At 53.7% G+C, this 19,537-nt stretch overlaps 1 protein-coding gene across 1 annotated transcript in view; it reads left to right on the top strand.

The window, feature by feature from the left end:
* Positions 1-19,537, top strand: part of MYT1L (myelin transcription factor 1 like) — a 333,949-nt gene that overhangs the window by 223,172 nt on the left and 91,240 nt on the right. Inside the window, 1 exon segment of the mRNA XM_032496947.1 lies at positions 6,943-7,277. Within this exon segment, the coding sequence (XP_032352838.1) occupies positions 6,943-7,277 (335 nt within the window).

Here is a 19,537-nt window from a genome sequence, read left to right as displayed (position 1 = left end):
AGCAGCCAGAGAACTAAAACTCCTGGAAAGCTGGTTGGGAAACGGTGCCGGCTCCTGTACGTCTCCATCCACACTCCCCAGGGACGCAGGGACCCGCCAGGCTGCTGCCTTTCCTGGGGAAAGTCTTCTTGAGTTGAAATAGATTACACAGCGATTATTTTATGTTTTATTTGAATCTTGAAGTTGCCACTCAAGGCAATAAATACTGAATAACAGGCTACATCATTGAAAATGATAAAAGAAAAAAAACATAAAGCATATTTCTGCCTTCCGGAAACAGATTTTTTTTTTAATTCTCTGAACAGTAAAGTCAAGAAATATTTTTTAAAATTTTTCATTATGAGTCTTACAACATTGGAACATTTATGTCACATTTAATTTAAAAATACACACATTTCAAATCAGTCTGACTTTTGTTTACAACACTCTACAGAGAATAGAAGAACAAACATTAAGGAAATATGTCAATATATATTTTAAACTGAATTGGTTTTATTAATATACATGTTGTTGAAGAGGTATCACTAAGGAGTCTGGAATTCTAGCTATTTAATTCAGTGAATTACATTACATCTGAAGTATTTTTAAATGCCTTTATATATTCTAAAGACATGTAGGAATAACCCTTTAAAAGTTCAGTGATGACAAGAGATGTCAATTGTACGTAAGATGAGAGGAGGGATAAAATAAGAAAAAGAGAATTCAAACTTTTGAAGCACCGCCTACATGTTGGTCACCAGGTGTTTCACATGGACTGTGTTTTTCATGGGCTGCCAACAGTCTGAAATAGGCATTACTGTGTCCATCTTGCAGATGGGGAAATTGAGGTTGGTAGGAATTAAGTAAGTTGCCCAAAGTTAAATAGCCGTGTAACTCCGTGAAAGTTACTGTACTCTGCACTCTCAGCAGTCACGTCTGTGTTTCCGTGGTTCTGATGAGTTTACAGGCGCCCCACCTGTGTGATCCTCTGACCCTCTTCCGTCTGTGTGGACACGGCCCATCCTTCCAGGCAGGGTTCAAAACCCAGCTCACAGTGTGACATCTGTCCTGGCCCAGGTCCCTCTTCTCCCCACTCCTATGGCTTTCTGTGTCCTCTGAGTGCCGCCCCGTCCCATGTTCATACCCACTCCAGCCAGGCTGGGAGACCCGGGGACAAGCCCTGTGCTCGGGCCTCCTCCAAGCCCCTGGATACTTAGCGCCTCCTCCGGGCCCTGCGCCTCCTTCCCTCGGCCCCTCCTCCCCCCTTTCCTGAATCGGTGTCCGAAGCCCTCTCCCCCTCCCTCTCCACTCTTTCCAGGAAGCCAAGCTCCATCCCAGGGTGCACTGGCCACCCCTCTCTGAGACCAGCCCCTCTAGCGGTCATGGACACTGGGACACCTTATGTGTAACCCACCCCAATCAGCCTGGTCTGTCTGCCTCTCTCCCACCAAAGATCCTCCACAACACCCTGAGTCTTCCGCATCTCCGTATCCGTGCATACGACCTCGTCTCCCCCCATCTCCCCCGCTGTAGCCATGGTGTCAAGGGTGCTTACGGGCAAGTCCAGCCAGGCTGGTCAGCTCCTCAGGGGCTTCCCACCGCCCCCTTAGGATGGCCACCTCCATCTCCAGACCGTACCTCACTGTCCCACTGACACGGTCACACTCACCCGGCTCTCTCTCTGTCTCCCTGTCTCTCTCTCTCTTTGTCTTTCTGTGTCTCTCTCCTATCCACCCGTATTGGTTCCTCTATGCAGCTTTTCCGATCCTCCACCCTCTCCACCAAGGTAACTCTCTCTGTCCCATCCCATGAGGTAGGGACGGGTCAGCACTGCTCAATGGAGTGTTTCTCAAACAAATAAATCAATCTGTTCATCCAGCAGAGTCTCGGAGCGCTTCCTCACCATAGCACAGACACTCGGGATGCAAATGCGCTCCAGCTTTAATGGGCCCTCCCTGAAGCCCAATGAGATAGGGCAGCTTCCTCCCTGTTAGGGATCAGGCAGCCAAGACACAGGGGACGGGGTTTCAAATGCCTCGTTCAGAGTTACTCAGCCTTGAGGTTTTCAGCAAGTTACTCAGAGTCTCTGGCCCAGAATGGGAGTTACAGTGGCATCCGTCTCACAGGGTCGCTGTAGGGTCCAGACCCCTAAGACGTGAGGAAACAGCAGGCACGTGACGCGTGCTCTGAGCGTGCTGCTGGGGCCGATGGGGAGCAGCACTCGGGGCCCCAGGCTCACGTCCGCGCGCCATTCCTGCTGCGCCCCGTGCTTGTGCACCCTCGGCTCAGCCGGGGCTATCGAGGCAGCACGAGACACATACCGCCACCAGAGAAGGGAGGCCGGAGCCCGGCGGCCCGGCAGCGGCCTCGCCGCCCCCGGGGCTCCCCCTCTGTGGCGCCGGGCCGGCCCACGGCCGCTCCTGCCAGACCCTCCGCCCGGCCAGCGGCTGCACGCGACCTGGCCCGGGGCATGCGCCACCAAACTTGGTTTTCCGTTTCTGAGACCCTGTTCCCTGGATTAAAATCGGATAAGGGACAGGTCAAGCATTTAAAATAACATGGAAACTGGCCTTGAGAGCGTGGAATAGACAATATTTTATAGATGCGTGTTGGCTGCACCAACTCCGGGGCAAGTAGCCACTTTCTAGAACAACCTGATATGAAAGGCCGAAGATGGCTGAAGTCAGGTCAACACCAGAAAGCCTGTGAAGGCCGCGGCAGCCAAGGGGCACGCCGTGGCGTCCCCGAACAGCGTGGGGCCGGGGCTCCCGGTGGCCACGGAGGAGCCTGGGGCTTGCCTGCGGTGCCACTTGTCACTTTGAGTAACTCAAGTGGGGTTAACCCACGAGCTCCCGAGACCCTCGGAGTCAGCATACTTGCCGAGGCTTCGAAGTTCTGACTGTGTGAGAAAAATGCAAAATGCATTCATTGTCACGTTTGGATGGTGTGTGTTGTATAAGGTGGTGAGAATGTCGGAGAGGGGGACTGAAACAGTCTGTCAATGCCTCGCAGACCCCGGCCCGGCACCCAGGCCCACCACAGCCCAGAGGTGGGCAGAGGCTGTGGCCACACCTGCTGAGCGCCCTGGAAGCATCTCGTGTGCAGGGGTCTGCAGGCTCGTTTGCCCCGCACTGCCCTGGTCCTGCAGGGACGGCGAAGACTGATTCTGCTGTGGTTATGCAGGGTGCACGCCCTGGAGTGGCTGGGCCGGAAGACTGGGCTTTCGTGAAGTCACATTTTTGGAATCTTGAGCAGCCCCCAGAGCTCAGCCCACCCCCGGCCCCTCTCACCTTCCTCCCTCAGCATCTAGTGTCCTCATTGCACAGGTGTTTATCCAGCTCCTGCCACGTCCAGTGTGGTGGCCACTAGCCACGTGTGCTGTTGTACCCTTGACATGTAATTGGGGCATCTGAGGAATTAATTTTCAACTTTCCTTTAATTGTGTTAAATAACTACGTATGACCAGTGGCTACTCCGTTGGGTCCTGCAGCTCGAAAATACAGCCATCAGTTGAACACGGGGCATTTTCTTAATCTCGGAAGGAGAAAGACTGTCAGCCGTAGTCACACGAGGATGTGACAAGTGCTCTCATTCTGATAAACAGGCAAAACTGTGGTTTGGTCCTTCAACAAAGATCCACGGAGGGGCCTCAGACGCAAGGCTCCGAGAGCCGCCCTGGGAGACGCGCAGCCGGCGGAGGCCTGGCGACAGTCTTGAGAAGCATAATTGAGGAAGGGGACGTGGACATGACTTCCAAACCGCGAGTGGGGCCTGGACCCTCCCGTGAGTGGGAGACGTAGATGAAGGGCCCACCGCGGCACCTGCCGAGTTCTGCAGCTGGGGTGTCACCTCGGCACCGGGGTCCCTGCTTTTCCTAAGACTCACTCCAGGGACGCCCCAGGCTGCGGGCTGTGTTGTTGTCAAGGAAGACGCGTGTGTGTTGATAGACGTGAAGCAGTGGCTTTTCCCGCCCCTGGACCGCCAGCACCTGCCAGGGGCTGGGGGTGGAACAGAGGTGCTACCCACCCAGGTGGGCACATTCTCTCCCACCCGGCCACCCCACCAACGGACACGATCTGCACACGTGTGGGCTTAGGAGGAGCCACGCTCCCCAAGTGCACGTCCCAGAATCTCCTCCTGGGGCTTCACTCTGAAATATTCCAAACCATTCGGTCTTGTAGATCAGGAGGTGTCTGTGGATCTGAGCAGGGTCTTGCCCCACGAGCTGTTTGACACAGGCAGAGCAACCTCTGTCCAGTGGGCTTGAAGTTTGTTGTCGAGTTTAAAGGGGGCAGCGGACACTTGCAGCCAGGTAGAAACGGATCACACAGAGGAGGGGCCCGGCGGGACTTGGCTGCGGCTGGTGTGCAGTCTCATCTGCAGTTCATGTCAGAAGCTGCGGAGACAGCCTGAGAGCGTCAGCCGCGTGAGCGGGCCTGAGAGACGCTCGAAGTCCGAGGCCAGCTAATCCCAAAAAGTTGGGGAAAAAATGAGTGTAAATGGTTTACACAGCATAGGATAAGGAAGGAAAACTAGTCCCAGTTAAGACAGAAGGACGGCCTCCGCTCTCCCGCTCGCAGCTCTGGGCGCTGCCTCAGCCGCCGTGAAGTTCTGGGCAGCTGAGTGCAGTGAGCGAGAGGAGATGGGGCCAGGCCGGAACCCACCCTGGCGCTGCGCTTGTACCATCGCGGACGGTTCCCGCGGCCGAGCGGGGCAGGGGCTGCGCTGAGTGACCTCCCTGAGTAGCACAAAGCCAGCTGTCCCACACCGTCTCCTGGCAATCTGGGTGAATCTGGTGGCTGAGACAGGACTGCTCATCCGCCTCTGGGGGTGCCTGAGGGGCAGGTGGCTCGGTGCAGAACAGACGCAGCAAACAAGCTACTGATAAACCGAGAGGAGACAGGAGATGCGGAAGGTCCTACCGTTGCGCTGACCTGCAGGATCGTGGGCAGCAATACTGTTGTTATGCCTACTAACTCATGACTCGGACAAACACCGAGTGGTGGCGTCAAGCATGCCCACTCCCACCCGGGGCCGCGTCCTGAGAAGCCCGGCTGGTGTAGAAGCCAGACTTGGCTACTTGTCAGTTCAGCGAGATGGAGTGGCCGCGGGGGGGCCCAGTTCTTTAGCATCTGGAGTCTTTGTCTGTGATTCTTGACGCAGACTCTCCCCCAGCCCGCGTGACCGTGCACATGACGGAAATCTCAGCTGTCTGTTCACTTCCTGTTGGAAACTCTTCATAGACCAGCACTTAAACAAGAAAACTCTTCCGTTCTTTTCTAATTACAATGAGTGTTACTCCTGTTTTGCTTATTATGTTTTTGAGAGACGGTGGCATCCCAAAGGCGGAAGGCCCATCGCCCTGGCGTTTCTGGGGTGGAGGCCCTGCCCGCGTCTCCACCTCAGGCCTCTCGACTCTGCCCCTCCCTGCACCACACCTTGCCGTCACCTTCCTGACACGCAGACATGACTGCGTCACTGATTGCTGGAAAGAGTTCAAGTCACTCCCTGCTTCCTGCATAAAACCTGGAGTCCTGTGATTAGTCCCACCCCACGTGGTTCTGGCCCCCCCATGCTCCAACCCCATGTGGCTGTGTCCCCCCCCCCCACGCTCACTCCCAGACGCCCTGCCCTGCTCATCCCCGTCAAGACCCACCTCCAGCGTGGCCTCTTCCTGGGGACCCGCCAGCCCCTCGACGGGCTGCCCCTCTTTGTGATGACATGACGCCCTGCGGGTGTGTTTGTCCTGGTGTCGCCACACTCTGTCTGCTCACTCAGCAACCACTGTCTGAGTGCCGGTGACTGGCTGCGTATTGGGTGCAGCGAGGGGAATGGTCCTGAGAGGCTCCCGAGCAGAATCACTGACACATCTAAGCCCCCGGGACCGTAAGTGCCCTGAAGTGCAGATCTCTGCCTCTCCCCTCTGACTCTGCACCAGCACAGGCTCAGGCCCAGAGGAGGCTCCCAAAACAGACACACTCTGGGGCCCAAGCCGGGCAGGGCCTCCCCCTCCAGGCCCACAGGCAGCCGTCTGGCCTGCAGGAGCTCGGTCAGTGAGGGCACTCACACGGCTCACTGCAGACAGCGGAGCAGCTGCCCACAGTGCTGTTCCCTCTGTGCCCACCATTCCCGGCAGAGTGAATACACAGACATACAGACAGACAGACAGATAGAGAGATGGAGAGAGAGAGGGGTTCTGGGAAGAAAAGAATTATAATTGGCAACAAAACCTTGGAAAACTGTCCTTTCTCAAAGAAAGGTTGTGAACTCCTGCTGTCAAGTTCTTACTCAGGTTTGGGCCAACTTCAGGGTGATTTAGTGCTGCCTGCCAAGTGCCCCGAGTCTGCTTTCTGTGGTGCTGGGCGGGGCTGACGTGGGACTGACAGATTGTGCGGAGCGTGAGCTGTGCACTTACTCTCATGAGCAGATGTTTACGGTGGGTGGGTCCTTATGTCTACAGGTACAGTTTTATCCCCAGAAGATTCAAATCCAATACATCCAAAGCCTTTCCACAACGTGTATATGTTTTTCCTATTTCACATGAATGTCCACGTGTTAACGTAGTCTGCATGGACTAACCCTTAGTTTAAAGCATGTGTTACACTTAGCGTGCATTTGGTCAGGCGTTAATAAGCCTGTGCAGTCAGCTGCACGGTGTGTAAGTGCTTCCCAAACCGTCCTCGGGGATGCAGTCAGGGTCTCCATGTTACCATGTGGAATGGTAGTCATAAGGGACTAGGCGATGAGGAAAAGCGCTGGTAGTAAGCAGACAGGTGCCAGCTGCACATCCCTGTCACCAAGCTCCTGGCGGGGCACCGCATGCGCATGAGGGCCTGGCGCGCTCCCATCTCCCGGCGTCTGCGCGGACGGCGTCCGTGCCCACGCTTAGCGCTCTTTGCCCGGGCTCCTGCTGCCCTGATGCCCAAGACAGTAACACAGATCCTCTTTCTCTCTTCCCAACAGCGTGTATGGCTGCCCCTTGGCTAAGAAACGGAAAACACAAGATAAACAGCCCCAAGAACCTGCTCCCAAGCGAAAGCCGTTTGCAGTGAAGGCAGACAGCTCGTCCGTGGATGAGTGCTACGACAGCGACGAGACGGAGGACATGGACGACAAGGAGGAGGAGGAGGAGGAGGAGGAGTACTCGGAAGACGAGGAGGAGCAGAGGGACGACGAGGACGAGGCGGACCGGGAGGAGGAGGAGGACGACGAGGAGGAGGAGGAGGAGGACGGCGAGGACGTGGAGGAGGAGGAGGAGGACGAGGACGAGGAGGACGAGGATGAGGAGGAGGAGGACGGTAATTTCTCAAGCACTACCCAGTGTCGCAGGGGGACTCGGGTGCGTTTTCCAAGGAGAGCGGCCTGGGGTTTGGGCCCAGGACGCCCTACTTAGTGCCGGCCACGGGGCCGGGCCGGCCGGGCCCTGCTGGGAGGAGTAACTGCTCGTGCGTCTTTCTTTTGAAGAGTTTCTTAGATCATCTGCTAGACGTTAGATGTTATCTCAGTCCAGTTGCTATTCAGATTGATCGTCACAAAAATTTGCTGACATATTTATGGCGTCCATATGGCTTGTCTTACAGCTTTTATACAGAGAGGTGAGCTGGCACGCTGGGACCTTAAATTTGCATTTTCTCCGATGCCCTAGCCAAGAGGTCCTGTTACTGTCCACCCCAGTGGCGTTGGGCTAGCCTAGCCCACACGCCTCCCCAGAGCTGGAAGCTTTGTCTGACCACTGGTGTGTCAGCTGGGGAGGTAGGTTCTGTCACCGATGGCCAAAGCTCTACTTTAGTGACTGTCAGATGTTGGGACCAGGAGGGACGTAGCTGAAAGGAAGTAACTGGTCGACCCGCCATCTGTTTCCACGTTCGAAAACCATGTTTCTGATCCAGCGTTGTGAGTGAGACAGACACGTGAAAAGCCCACTGCAGGGGTAGTGGCGTGTTTGGGGCAATCAATTCAAGATGATTTTGCTTTGATAGCCAGTTTTCTGTTAGTGTCAGACTCAAAAATATGACCTTAAAGCCAATCCTTTCACAAGAGTCAATTTTTTTTCTAGAAAGAAGTGGGAGTTTTCTGGAGTCTAGTTAGAGTCTCTACTGGCTTAGAATTTGCCTCAGAGAAATGCTAAAACAGGCTTAAAAAGTGAGGAAGGGGGGGCGGAAATAGCTCAGTGGCAGAGCACATGCTTAGCATGCACGAGGTCCTGGGTTCAGTCCCCAGCACCTCCATTAAAAAGAAAGTGAAGGTAATATTTCTTCCTCACTCTTCTTCCTTGGCTCAGAGCTCTTCACGACTGAATCCTGAGGAAGACGACTTCTCTACACAAAGGACAGTAGTTTCAGCCAGAGAACAGAGTGCTTTTAGGTCCAATAGGTGTGAGTTACTTGTTGCTAATTTTGTGCGTTGGGCATATATGAACATTCCTCCTTCAGAAGTCACACTAGTTTGTTCCAGGAAATCTGAATGTTATGAAATAATCCTAGATTGTTATGGTGGTTTAAGGCCCTTATGAAAACAATCAACTGTTACGTTTACATGGATAATGCAAATGTATCTATACATGCGCGCGCGCGCACACACACACACACACACACACACACACACACACACATACACTTGATGAATTAAAACTTGGCCTCCCAAGGCTGTTTTTCTTGTCTTACTGCTATGGAGCCTGGTGTGGAGACAGCGCAGGCAGGAGCATCAGGGTTCACCCTAACACAAGCACCACTGCTTCTGCTGAGCAGACGGTGTCATTAATGTGATGTGGGCACTCAAACCGAGAGTTCAGAACAGCAGCTCCGTGTAATCTGTGGCAAGTTGGGGAATAGACCAATTTGGCAGGTTATTTCTGGACGCTGTATTGAATGCAGTTCTGGATGAAATCTTCATTGTTGAGGCTGATTAATGATTTGCGTCTTAGCCGTGGCTCATGGTTAAGATGGCGTAAAGCATGCTCCTTCACATGCTCGTTCTGTGTTCGGAAAGCAGTAGACTGCGCGTTTGAAGTTATGGATATTCATGTGTGACGGATTAGAGTAGGAGATATTTGCGAATACGCATCATTTAACCCGGGGTCTTAACCAAAATTCAGGTTCTGCTCTCCATTTGCTAGAATTAAACTTTCAATTTTAGTTCACTTAGGACCATATTTTAAATAATCTACTTTTGAAAGTACAAAGTGACATATTTTGAAAAGCAGTCAGAGCCTTATTGAAATAGCTTTAGAATGTGACTGTCTTCGGTTTGTTCACTCTGACTTAAACACTTACGATTGTTTTAAAAAATGAGAAAGCCAATCAAATCTAATGACATTTTTCTAGAAAAATTCAAATAAGTGGGCTTAATCCATGGATGAATGGCAGAACCATGGAACAATTGCATAATTACAATGTCAGCCCCAGAATGTGACCCACGCAGCACAGTGACCGGCATTCAGGTGTTCGGCAAATGCTGACTCGAAGTCTTTGGCATGTGAGGAGGTTTGTTCCAGAAAGAAAATCCCCAGGAGGATAAATAGCCAACTGCTGGCTCCTGGTTTCAGAATTTGTGTTAGCTGGAGCCCCCGCTAGACACCTGCGGGAATCACCTGCTACAGGAACTTCTGAGGCATCAGCCAGAACTGCAGAAGGGAAGCTGGGCCGTGGGGGCCGTTCCGGGGTCGTCAGGCCGCTCCTTCTAAGACAGACAGCAGTGGCGTGTAATAACTCACTCCCCCGAGGGAGCCTCGTGCAGATCCCAAGTCCCCGGGAGCCACTGGGATCCCACGAAGGTGGCCCGTCTGAGGGACCCTCACCATGCTGCTGACCGCTCTAAGTTCTCTGCAAGGAGCCACCGAAGTCTGACTTGATTTCCAAGTCAAACGAAAGTATCCCTCTGAGAAGAAACCGCATCTCAGGCCCAGTTCCTGGAGACGCTGTCACCGCGCCTTTTCGCCACGAGCGCGTCTGTGGGAGAAGCCCCCGAGCAGCTGCTCCAAGACACCACTAGCCTGCACCACGTGAGACCTCCCAGGTGGAGTGAGCCGTAGCCCCGGGCCAGGAGCACCCAGGAACGCTCCGGATGCAAGGATGCGTGGCTTTGCTGAGCAAGCACCCATCTTGTGCGATCAGACTCCTGGCTGCGTGGGTTCCATGCAGGAACGCTTCGAGGGCGCGTGTCTGTCCGTCACCTTGGTCGCGTCCTCACCAGATGCGTTCTGCCTTACCTTAACGGCTGAGACTAGTGCCAAAATCACTATCAACCAATGTGAGTTTCCACCGCCGTAGTTACGTCCGTGACAGGAGAAAGATAGGACAGGACACGCCACGCGGCGTGCCTGCGTGCCATCCTGGTGTTGGCAGAAATCGTACATTTCTGGAAATCCAGAGAGTGTTCTTCTGTGTCTGGTGACCGGAGTTCTGGGTCAGCATCTTGAAGTTGGTCTTTTACGTCCCTCAGTTGACGCTCACGGTGACCGTTGTCGCAGGGCCGTCAGCAGAGTCTCTTCGAGGTGGACTGTGTGTCTTGCTCAGCAAATCGAAGCACAGACAGTGACTGATAGTCAGCAGAGGAGCAAGGCAGTGAGGACGCAGCGAGAGGGGCTGCTCAGGTCGCGTCTGCAGCAGCGGACAAGCGCCTCACACGGGGGGACCGGGGCATCGTGCTGGAGCCGCGCGGGTGAACCTGAGCTGGCCTCAGCCTTGCTGCTGGGTGTGACGTCTCAGCTGTGCCCCTGACAGGGTGTGCTGTAAGCTGAAGCGTGGGGCCTGCTGAGAGGTTTGCGATGGGTGAAACCAAGGTACAGGCACCACCGCACGATGGCAGCAGGCGCCCGGCCCACAGGAGGGCTGACGTCTGTAACAGCCACGTTATTTATAACTGCTGTCTAGGTGTTTGTTTAGTTTAGAATCCTCCAGCATCGTCATCACACAGGACCCAAAACGCTTCTAACAGTGCGCATTTCCGACCAGCACGGCGACGTCCAGCCCTACGCTTGTTCTTCAGGCCGGTTGTGTAAGGCAGGAGGGAAAAAACGATCTCGCTCCCATCGCACTAGTTAGAAACTGAGGCTCGGGGGGGGGGGCCTATAGCTCAGTGGTAGAGCACATGCTTGGCGTGCGTGAGACCGGGTTCAATCCCCAGTGCCTCTGTTAAGGGGAAAAAAAACATTAAAAAAACCCCTGAGGCTCAGAAAGAGTAAATGATTTTCAGTGAGTAGCAGATGTGTGGGGAAGCTCTGCTGGTGGTTTTCACACCACGGAGTTCGTGCTCTTTGTGTCACTTTGTGCTCTTTTCAACACCAGGGGAAAGTGCCTGAGCAATTCGTTTCAGATTACATTAAATTCATCATTTATCAAAATCCGATTTTGTCCCGTCGACCTGTCACAGGCTGGTCCTTGGCATGGTTTTATTTTCAAGATGCGTGGAATGGTCTGTAACTAGCCCGTAAGCGTTCCCTTGTCATCCTGAAGCTGAGAAAGTTAGTACTCAGGGGGCACAGGTTTTCTGATGGCAGGTTGTGTACATGGAATAGTATCTTTTCAGATTCTTGTGGTTTGAGAAATCCGGATCAAATGTTATTTAATGCCTAATAATTTCTGGTTCAGGTTCATGCTATAGCCCACGAGAAAGAACGCGTCTTCAAATAATAGAAGTACACGCTTCCGTGTGGGTAGATAAGTGTGTGTGTCTGTATCTCCTTACACGTATACAGTACCTCTGCCCACCGACAGGGAAGAAATCCCATGAGGAAGAATCTGGCAACTTGCCGTCCAGACGAGCGGGGACGTTCGCGTTCACTGCCGTGTCTAACACAGAACTGCTTCTTCTCTTTAACCGAAGTAGAGTCGGTTCACTGCGTGGTGTCACTTTCTGGTGGACAGCGCAGTGACTCAGTGCACACACATGTTCCTTTCCACGTCCCTTTCTATTACAGGCTGCTACGAGGTGCTGAACAGAGCTGCACTCACTACGCAGCGGGACCTCGCTGTCTGTTTTGTGCTTAGTGGTCAGTGAGAACGCTTTCCTACTATATCCTGGTTCTGAGACGCATTTGCAAAAATGTGAAGTCCTTTCTTTGCTGCTCTTTGCTGAATCTTGGGACTTTCTTGACAATTTGACTGGGAAGACAATTCGCTTGACCATTGGATTAAATTAAATGGTCGAGTGTGAAAGGCTTCCTTTCCTGAAGGTTCCCTGGCTTCACGTGACTCAGTCAGAGGCGTGGGGGCCGGCGTGGAAGTCCACTCTGCGGAGGACGGGGTGGTCTGAGGGAAGACGTGAGCTTCCCATCCGGCAGGGCTGCTGTGGGGCCGTGCCAGCTGCCCCTGCAGAGGCAGTGTGACAGGTGTCGGGCAGGGTGCAGCCTGCTGGGCCCAGGTCAGAGCTCCCGTCCCGTCTCCCACCTGTGGACCCCTCCGTGGTGCGGGTGGGCAGTGCCCGTCCCTCCCTGACTCTGGGCTCTGCTCAACCCTCCCTACCAAGAAGGGTCCCACCCGTAACCAAGCTTCTCTGAGGCACTCAGCTTTCTTTGAGGGGAACTCAAGACGGTACAGATTCTCCATAGAAACCATTTTTTTTAAATCACAAAGTTTCCAGGGTGTTTTTGCTTTCACACTCAGTGATCCACTCGGCCCCATGCTGTTTAAGCATCCTGACCATTTGCAATGGGGGGCTTGGATTTTCCTAAGACAAGGACAGAATGAAGAGGAGGGTCTGCACCGTGGCTCTGCGCTGCGTGGACTCCTCTCCGGATGCAGTGATCACCCTGATTAGTCAATCACCCTCTTACATCGTCCTCAGGAAATGCCCCTGATGAGGGACGCGAGCTGAGACGCAGACAGACTGCGGAAATCAGAATTAGCCCGCCGGCTTTCTACTGCAGTCAGCAGAAAAAGCACCGCGTTCTGAGCCCGGCACAGAGACAAAGACGTGCTCAGTGTGCAGGGCTTCAGCTGCACGCGGTTGTGAGAAAAAATATGACGGCTGTTTATCGTCTTAAAAATTTAAAAATCGTCTTTAAAAATTTAAGACGATAAGGGCAGAATTCGGCATTTCTAGGTACCAGTCCATGATAAAAATTAAACTTTCTTCATGCACGCTGATTTTGCACAATTATAAAATATAATTATATCATTTATTTCATGAATTTTCAGACACTTCAATACAAACCAGAAAACTTGCTGGCAAGGGAAAGCCACGTACATTTGAGAGGCAAGCAACACACATGAAGTGTGGGGAAAACTGCTTCTTCATAATAATGAGAAATAAAAGATGTGAGAGAAAACCTCTAACACATTTTTACTCAATTTGTTTTTAAAGTCCACTTGCGGGGATCACTGGCTTCTTTCCTTGTCTTAATCACATTTTTATTCCCAGTGCCAGTCTGGCCTCGAGGGGGACCCAGGCCGGGCGGGTGTGGCTGCGGGCTTCAGCTGCACCCCAGCTTGGGGGACTGCTCGCTCTCCCTGCACTTCAGCTTGGCGTCCAAGGGTCAGGATGGTAATACTTGCCCCTCGTCCACCTCCTGTCTGGTTTCCCAGCTTAAAGCAGGTGCAGCACAGAGGAGCACAGCTCAGAGCTGCTGTGCAGCAACTGTCACTCAGGAGGGCTTTTGCCTGGCACTCCCCGCCCCCCAAAGGCACTGGCTCAAGCTCTTCTGTAATTCCGAACCCCAGATCCACGATGAGGCACAGCAAGTGCATTATGTACGTAAGGCTGCATTCATTTAAAAGGCTCCGAACCTGGAGACAGCTCATTTTCAACGAGGGAAAGTATTTTCTACATCAGAAGCGTGCAGGGTTCCATGCAGACACAGAAACTCAGCAGACATCAACTTTTGCCCCAAAGAGATGCAAACAGTATGAAAGAGGAGTGTGTGCATGAAAATATATACATTGTGGTCCTTTACGCAGTGCAGAATTAGAAGCCGTAAACTGAGATGGAGGCTTTAAAGATTTGAGTCGAAAACAAGAACAAAATTTTCCAGATATTGAAGATTGGTTGAGCTGTGAGTTACCATAGAAAGTTTAGTGTTTCTGGAAGGTCTTTCCTGTCTGAGGGGGATTGAATTCGGCTGAAGAGAACAGAGACCGAGTCCTCCCGGGCTCCTCTCGTTGGATCAGCCACATTTGTATCAAACTGTCCTGTGAGACAGAAGGACCAAAGTCTTCACAGACTCTTTTCTGCTCCCTGATTGACAGCATCTGCAGTAACAGAAAAAACCTTACTCTGCTGCGGGGAGAAGTTCAAGGGCATCCAGTTAACTTGGAAGTTGCTGAGCTGTTTGTGCCTGTGTGTGTGTGCTGTGCGTGGAGGTGTGCACACGTGTGCTTGTGTGCATGGGTGTGTGTGGGGGGGTATGCATGGGGGTGTGCACGCATGTGCTTCTGTGCATGGGGGTGTATGTATGCATATGCTTGTGTGCATGGGGGTGTATGTGTGCATGTGGGGGGGTGCACGTGTGCTTGTGTGCTTTGGCGGGTATTTGTGCTTGGTACAGAGCCATGTGCAATTAGTTAGTTTATCTCAGTCCATCTCCGCCGGGAAACTGTTGACCTCAAATGGCTCCTGTCTGGGTGGGAGGAAGACTGTCGTTCAAATCCCCAAACTCAAATAAGCCACAAACCTAAAATGTCATCAAGTAGAAAGGTCCTCAAAACTTAATAAACGGAACTTTATTCATTCACATTCCTTTAATTTAGATCCCTAGTGAGTAAAAACTTTAAGAAAGGAACAGAATTTACAAGTTCTACGTAAAAGTTATGCAGCTTGGACCCTGTGAGAAAATTGCTATTTTCTCCTGCTGTTTGTCTCATTGAGCTTAAAGGAAGCTTTTAAAGTGTGTTTCAACTTATGAAATGGACAGCCTCTAGAATCAATCAGCCAATTATCCTCTTCAGGCATTTTGTCGTGATTGTAGTGTGTGCCTCTGACCCCATCGGGGGGCGCCCACGCCCCGACACCTCCAGCTCGGGGTCCCTGGAGGCTGACCGCACAAGCCTGAGATCTGACCGCATGACTGTGGTGCCCACCTGTGCCAACGGCAGGTGAGAGGGAGGGTCGCGCAATAGACGCTCTCGGGCTCCGGGCAGACATGGGTGACCCTCCTCCACCACCCACAAAGCCGGGGCTTCCTCTGGAGGTGACGCAGCAGGCGCGCAGGACTCCGTCCTGCACGGCAGACGTGCCCCTGGGAGAAGGCGTAGCTGTGGCTCCCGGGGAGTCAGGAGGACAAGCCCTGCCCCCGTCTCAGGGCCAGATAAGGGCTCGGGCCAGAGTGTCACACTCCAAACCGGGGCCCAGCGCCCACAACCCTGCCACAGGACCGAGGATGTCATGGAGCTGTTCCTCGCTTGTGCAGTGGTCTGGTGGTAGGTGGTTTATGTAAAATCTGTTGCTTAAACCCACATGTAAATTATATATATACACATATATGCACATATAACATATATATATGTTATGTAAGTTATAAAAGTTATAAAAGTCACAATCGGAGTTCAGCTCCTACTGGACCTCCATGCGCTGACCCTGGGCTGGCTAACCTGGCAACCCTCAGCTGAACGTGGTCATTTAAATATAAATTCACTGAATCTAAATTTAATTTAAATTAATTAAAAGTGCAAATGCTGAAAATACACGTCCTCCATCGCACCAGCCTCTCCCCCGCGGCCTCTCCTCCTCGAGGGGCCCTGCATCTCCTCGAGTCTCTGTTCCAAGGCCACCCTCCCAGCGAGGCTTGCCTGACTCTTCCTGAAGTCGCCCCCGCCCTGCTCTCCTCCCGTCCCTTAATTCTGCCTCGTCTTCCGTCGCAGCGCAGGTCACTCCGACATCACAGTTTGTTTTTATTTTCTGCCTGTTTCTCTCTCGCCGACTGCAAGGTGACTTCCATGACTGCCCACGCGCTGCCTCTCTGGTTCAGTATTTTGCTCCAAACAGGGCTGGATAAAGAGTTGTTAAGGGAATACACAGCAACATCCTGTTCGTGGTCCCCTGGCCCTGCAGAATTGGCCTAAGCAAAATCATGACAGAACACCCCTCTGGGGTCTGGTGATCGATGTCGTCCTCTCTAAAGTGTTTGCTTGCGAAGTTTGAGGAGGGTGTCCAGAAACGCCAGTGTTTGACCCAGGTGAATAAGAGGCGTGGAACCCAGAGGCCTCAGTTTGCCGCGGGCTTCAGCTGGACCAGCTGCCCCGACCCCAGCCTGGGTCTGCACCTCTCGGGTCACCCTCACCTGAGACGCGGGACACCAGGGCACGCTGGGGCTCGTCAGTGCAGGGGGTCTCTGTCCTGCTTGGTTCACGTGGGCTGAGGAGGGCCTTCAGGCAAGGACAGGAGCTCGGATCAGAAGCCTTTCAGATGTACCGGACTCGGTGGAGAGCCCTGGCGGGTCTGTGACGGGAGGCCGAGCCCGGGGTGTGGGGCCTCCCTGAGTCTGCGGGCAGCAGGGACATGGCGCACTCCTCACTGGGCCAGAGGGAAGCATTTGCTCCTGCTGCATGGAATGGGGTGGTTTACAAAGATGGACACAAAGACAGCAGTGGATTCCACAGTACCAGCGAATCCAAGTCCAGTAAACCCACTCCTTTGGTGGGGAAGCGGGCGAGCTGCTCAAAGCACAGGCTGTGTGGCAATGAGACCGGAGCCCACAAGTTGCCACAGACGACACAGCACACGGCTCAGAGAAAAGGGGCTGGAAGCGTATTTGGGTGGTTGCCCGTAATTCACCAGAATCGTCTCCGCAGGGATTAGCACCAGTGAGATCAAAGAGCCTGCTGTCTGACGTAAGGCCGCAGAGACGGGAGGCCAGGGTGTGGGCGGCACTGGCGGCGAAGGAAAGGCCCTGGAGAGGCTGTCCGTCTGCTGTTCCAAACTGAGCGGTGGGCCGCCCCGCCTGGAGACGGCACAGCAGGGCAGCTGGGCAGAGCGCCAGGCCAGCCTGCGGGGGTGCTTCCCGAGAGCAGGACCTGCTGCGAGGCCCGGCTGTCCACGGACGGGGCACGTGCGGACAGGACCACCCGCACGACGACGACACCGCCCAGCTGGAGTGTCAAGTCCAGGGTCTCAGGACGGCGCAGGGGCCCCAGCCCCTTCCCGCAGCGCCGGGAGATTACCACTGCCCTGCAGGGTCTCTGCTCCCCTTAAGAAGAAAACAGTAACAGCTAATTCGAAGCACTTTCTCGCTGTCAACTAGGGAAGTCTTACTCCAGAGAGCAGCCATGCACCTTAAGCCACTTTTAACAGAGACGTTAGGCGCTTTATCCGTCCGTGGAAACAGTTCCGGACACCTCTTGAGGCCGCCGTGGCATGAGCGCGGTTTTGGGCACCTGCCTGTGCCTGGCGCCTCGGGCCACACCTGCCCTGTCTGGTGTCAGGGACACAGCTGCGCACTTTACATGTAATCGGAGGGTCGGTGTCAGTGGAACAGTGAGGTGGTCAGTCTGTCCTCCGGTCTGTCCCACTGTCCTCTCCGCGTCACCCCATGCCTGGTGTCCCCTACGGTCCTGCCTTCCTGCCCACTGTCCCTCGCGCTCTCCAGGAAGCTGGGGCTATGAACCCCTCCAGGGTATTCCTAATTTCCATCCTTTTCCACATCAGAATGGACTGCTGCGCTGGTCACCCAGAGGCAGAGCAGGCCCTGCTCGGTCAGACGCTAATCCACCTTCTGGTGATGTTCAGATTCCTCCTACAAATAGGCTGGTTCCGGCGAGACCCAGCGCAGGTGTGCAGAGCGCCCTCACGGTGGGGGTCTCTACGGGCGCCGTTTTCCCGTGACTCCATCCCAGCTCCCCAGAGGGGCCAGGCCGGGGTCCCCAGCATCATGCGGCCAGCGAGCAGCAAAGGCGCAGCCCAGACCAGGCGGCGTCGCTTCTGCTTCTGTTTTCACCCCGCAGGACCACAGCAGTGTGCAGAACCCCGCGCCGGCGCTACGCCGGGGCAGCCTGCGGGCTCGGGGCTTTCAGGAGGGAACCCCCCTCTCAGCTTGCTCTGTGTGGTGGGGAGGCTGTGTGAGCCTTTGTTTTCCCTCCTTCGTGGGAAGCAGTTTACGGGTGGATCGGGGAGGCAAGCAGGTGTCTGATTGTTGCACAAGTGAGACGCATCCCTTTCCTGTGTGACGCTGAGGGCCATGCAGGGCCCCTGGGAGGCTCAGAGTCACAGCAAAACCCGCTTCCTGTTTGGGGCAAACGGATGAAAGATGATCCTGAGATTCTGAATCGGAAGAATTAACGCAAGTCACATGGACACCAGGTTTGGCAGGAGGAGGAGGGTCCCCTAAACCGTGGCTCTGGGTCTTTCTCCCACTGACCCCCCCTCCTCCGAGCCCTGGGGGGACAAGACGCGTCTCCCAAGACAGTTAAGAGGAAGTCATGAAACGGGTGCCTCTCACCTGACTCTGGGTTCTTCTCTGACTCAACTCTTAGAATTTTTCCCAACGTCACATGTTCTGTCTCATTTCAAACCGTGACTTGTAGATTCATCTCGCGGTTGGTTCTTGGCAGGTGCTGGGGGTGCTGGCTCTCAAAACTCCAGTTTTGTGCGGAGGTAACGAAGCCTGGCTACCCAGAGGCTGCTTCTCTAATCAGCCCTTGAACGTAAAAAGCAAAGTGCGTGAATTGAGAGGAGAACGTAAGTTAATTTTTAAAGCTTCATGAGGGCAGGACTGAGAACAGGGTTGCCGCCGAGTCTCAACAGCTGGCCCCAGGGTGCATGTGTGCGTCTGGGGGATTTCTGGTGCGTTCACCGGCTTTGCCTTCCTTCCTCCTGCTGCTCTTTGGGAAAACGTGTATCTTTACACCAAGGAATCTGACTCACAAGAATTATCCAGGAGTGAGACAGGATGTGTTCGTACAGCGAGTGATGCTCTCTGACTGAGAGACACAAATGTGATTTGCGGGTGTTCAGGGAGCTACGTTAGGTTTCGCACGTGCTGACTCGGGGTGCGGCCAGCAAGGGCGCTGTTCCTGCTACTGACATGTGTTGATAACGTGCGTATCCAAACCTGTTTCACCAGCAAAAGCTTTTTCTGAGGAGGCAGCGCAAAACCCATAAGGGAAACACTGAGGCACCTGACGTGGCTCCAAGTCAGCTGGTGTCTTTACGAATCACGGTGCTTCCTTTCCTCATTAATAACCCTTAGAAATTCCTCTTACTCTGGCTTGTTTAATCATAGAACAAAGAGTGCATTCCAAGACGACAGTTAAGCAAAGCCAGCCTGAGGTGGGGGTCCATTTGAGGGTCCACTTATTACTTGCACATTTTGCAGGAGACACAGCAGTGACCAGGCGTATTTGCATGTACCAGATACTCCTTTAGTGTTAAACAGAATGCCCCTCGGATGAAATACAGAGGTTTCGTATAATTTTTAATGAGTTTTCCTAAGTTTTTCTGAGATTGGCCACAGCCCTGATTCCCGGGTCACTTCCACCAGCTCCCCCAGATGCCCCCGAGGCTGTGGGCTGGACGGTCGGTCACAGACACTGTCCATGGGCCGTGGCTGCACCAGCTCGCTCAGTCCTGTTTCTTCAGGCTTTCGGTCACTGCGTAGCTTCCCCCACCCTCTCTCTCAGCCTGCTGAGAT

The sequence above is a fragment of the Camelus ferus genome, chromosome 15 (genome assembly GCF_009834535.1).
Source record: "Camelus ferus isolate YT-003-E chromosome 15, BCGSAC_Cfer_1.0, whole genome shotgun sequence".
Taxonomy (NCBI): domain Eukaryota; kingdom Metazoa; phylum Chordata; class Mammalia; order Artiodactyla; family Camelidae; genus Camelus; species Camelus ferus.
This window is presented reverse-complemented; position numbering and strand designations above follow the sequence as displayed.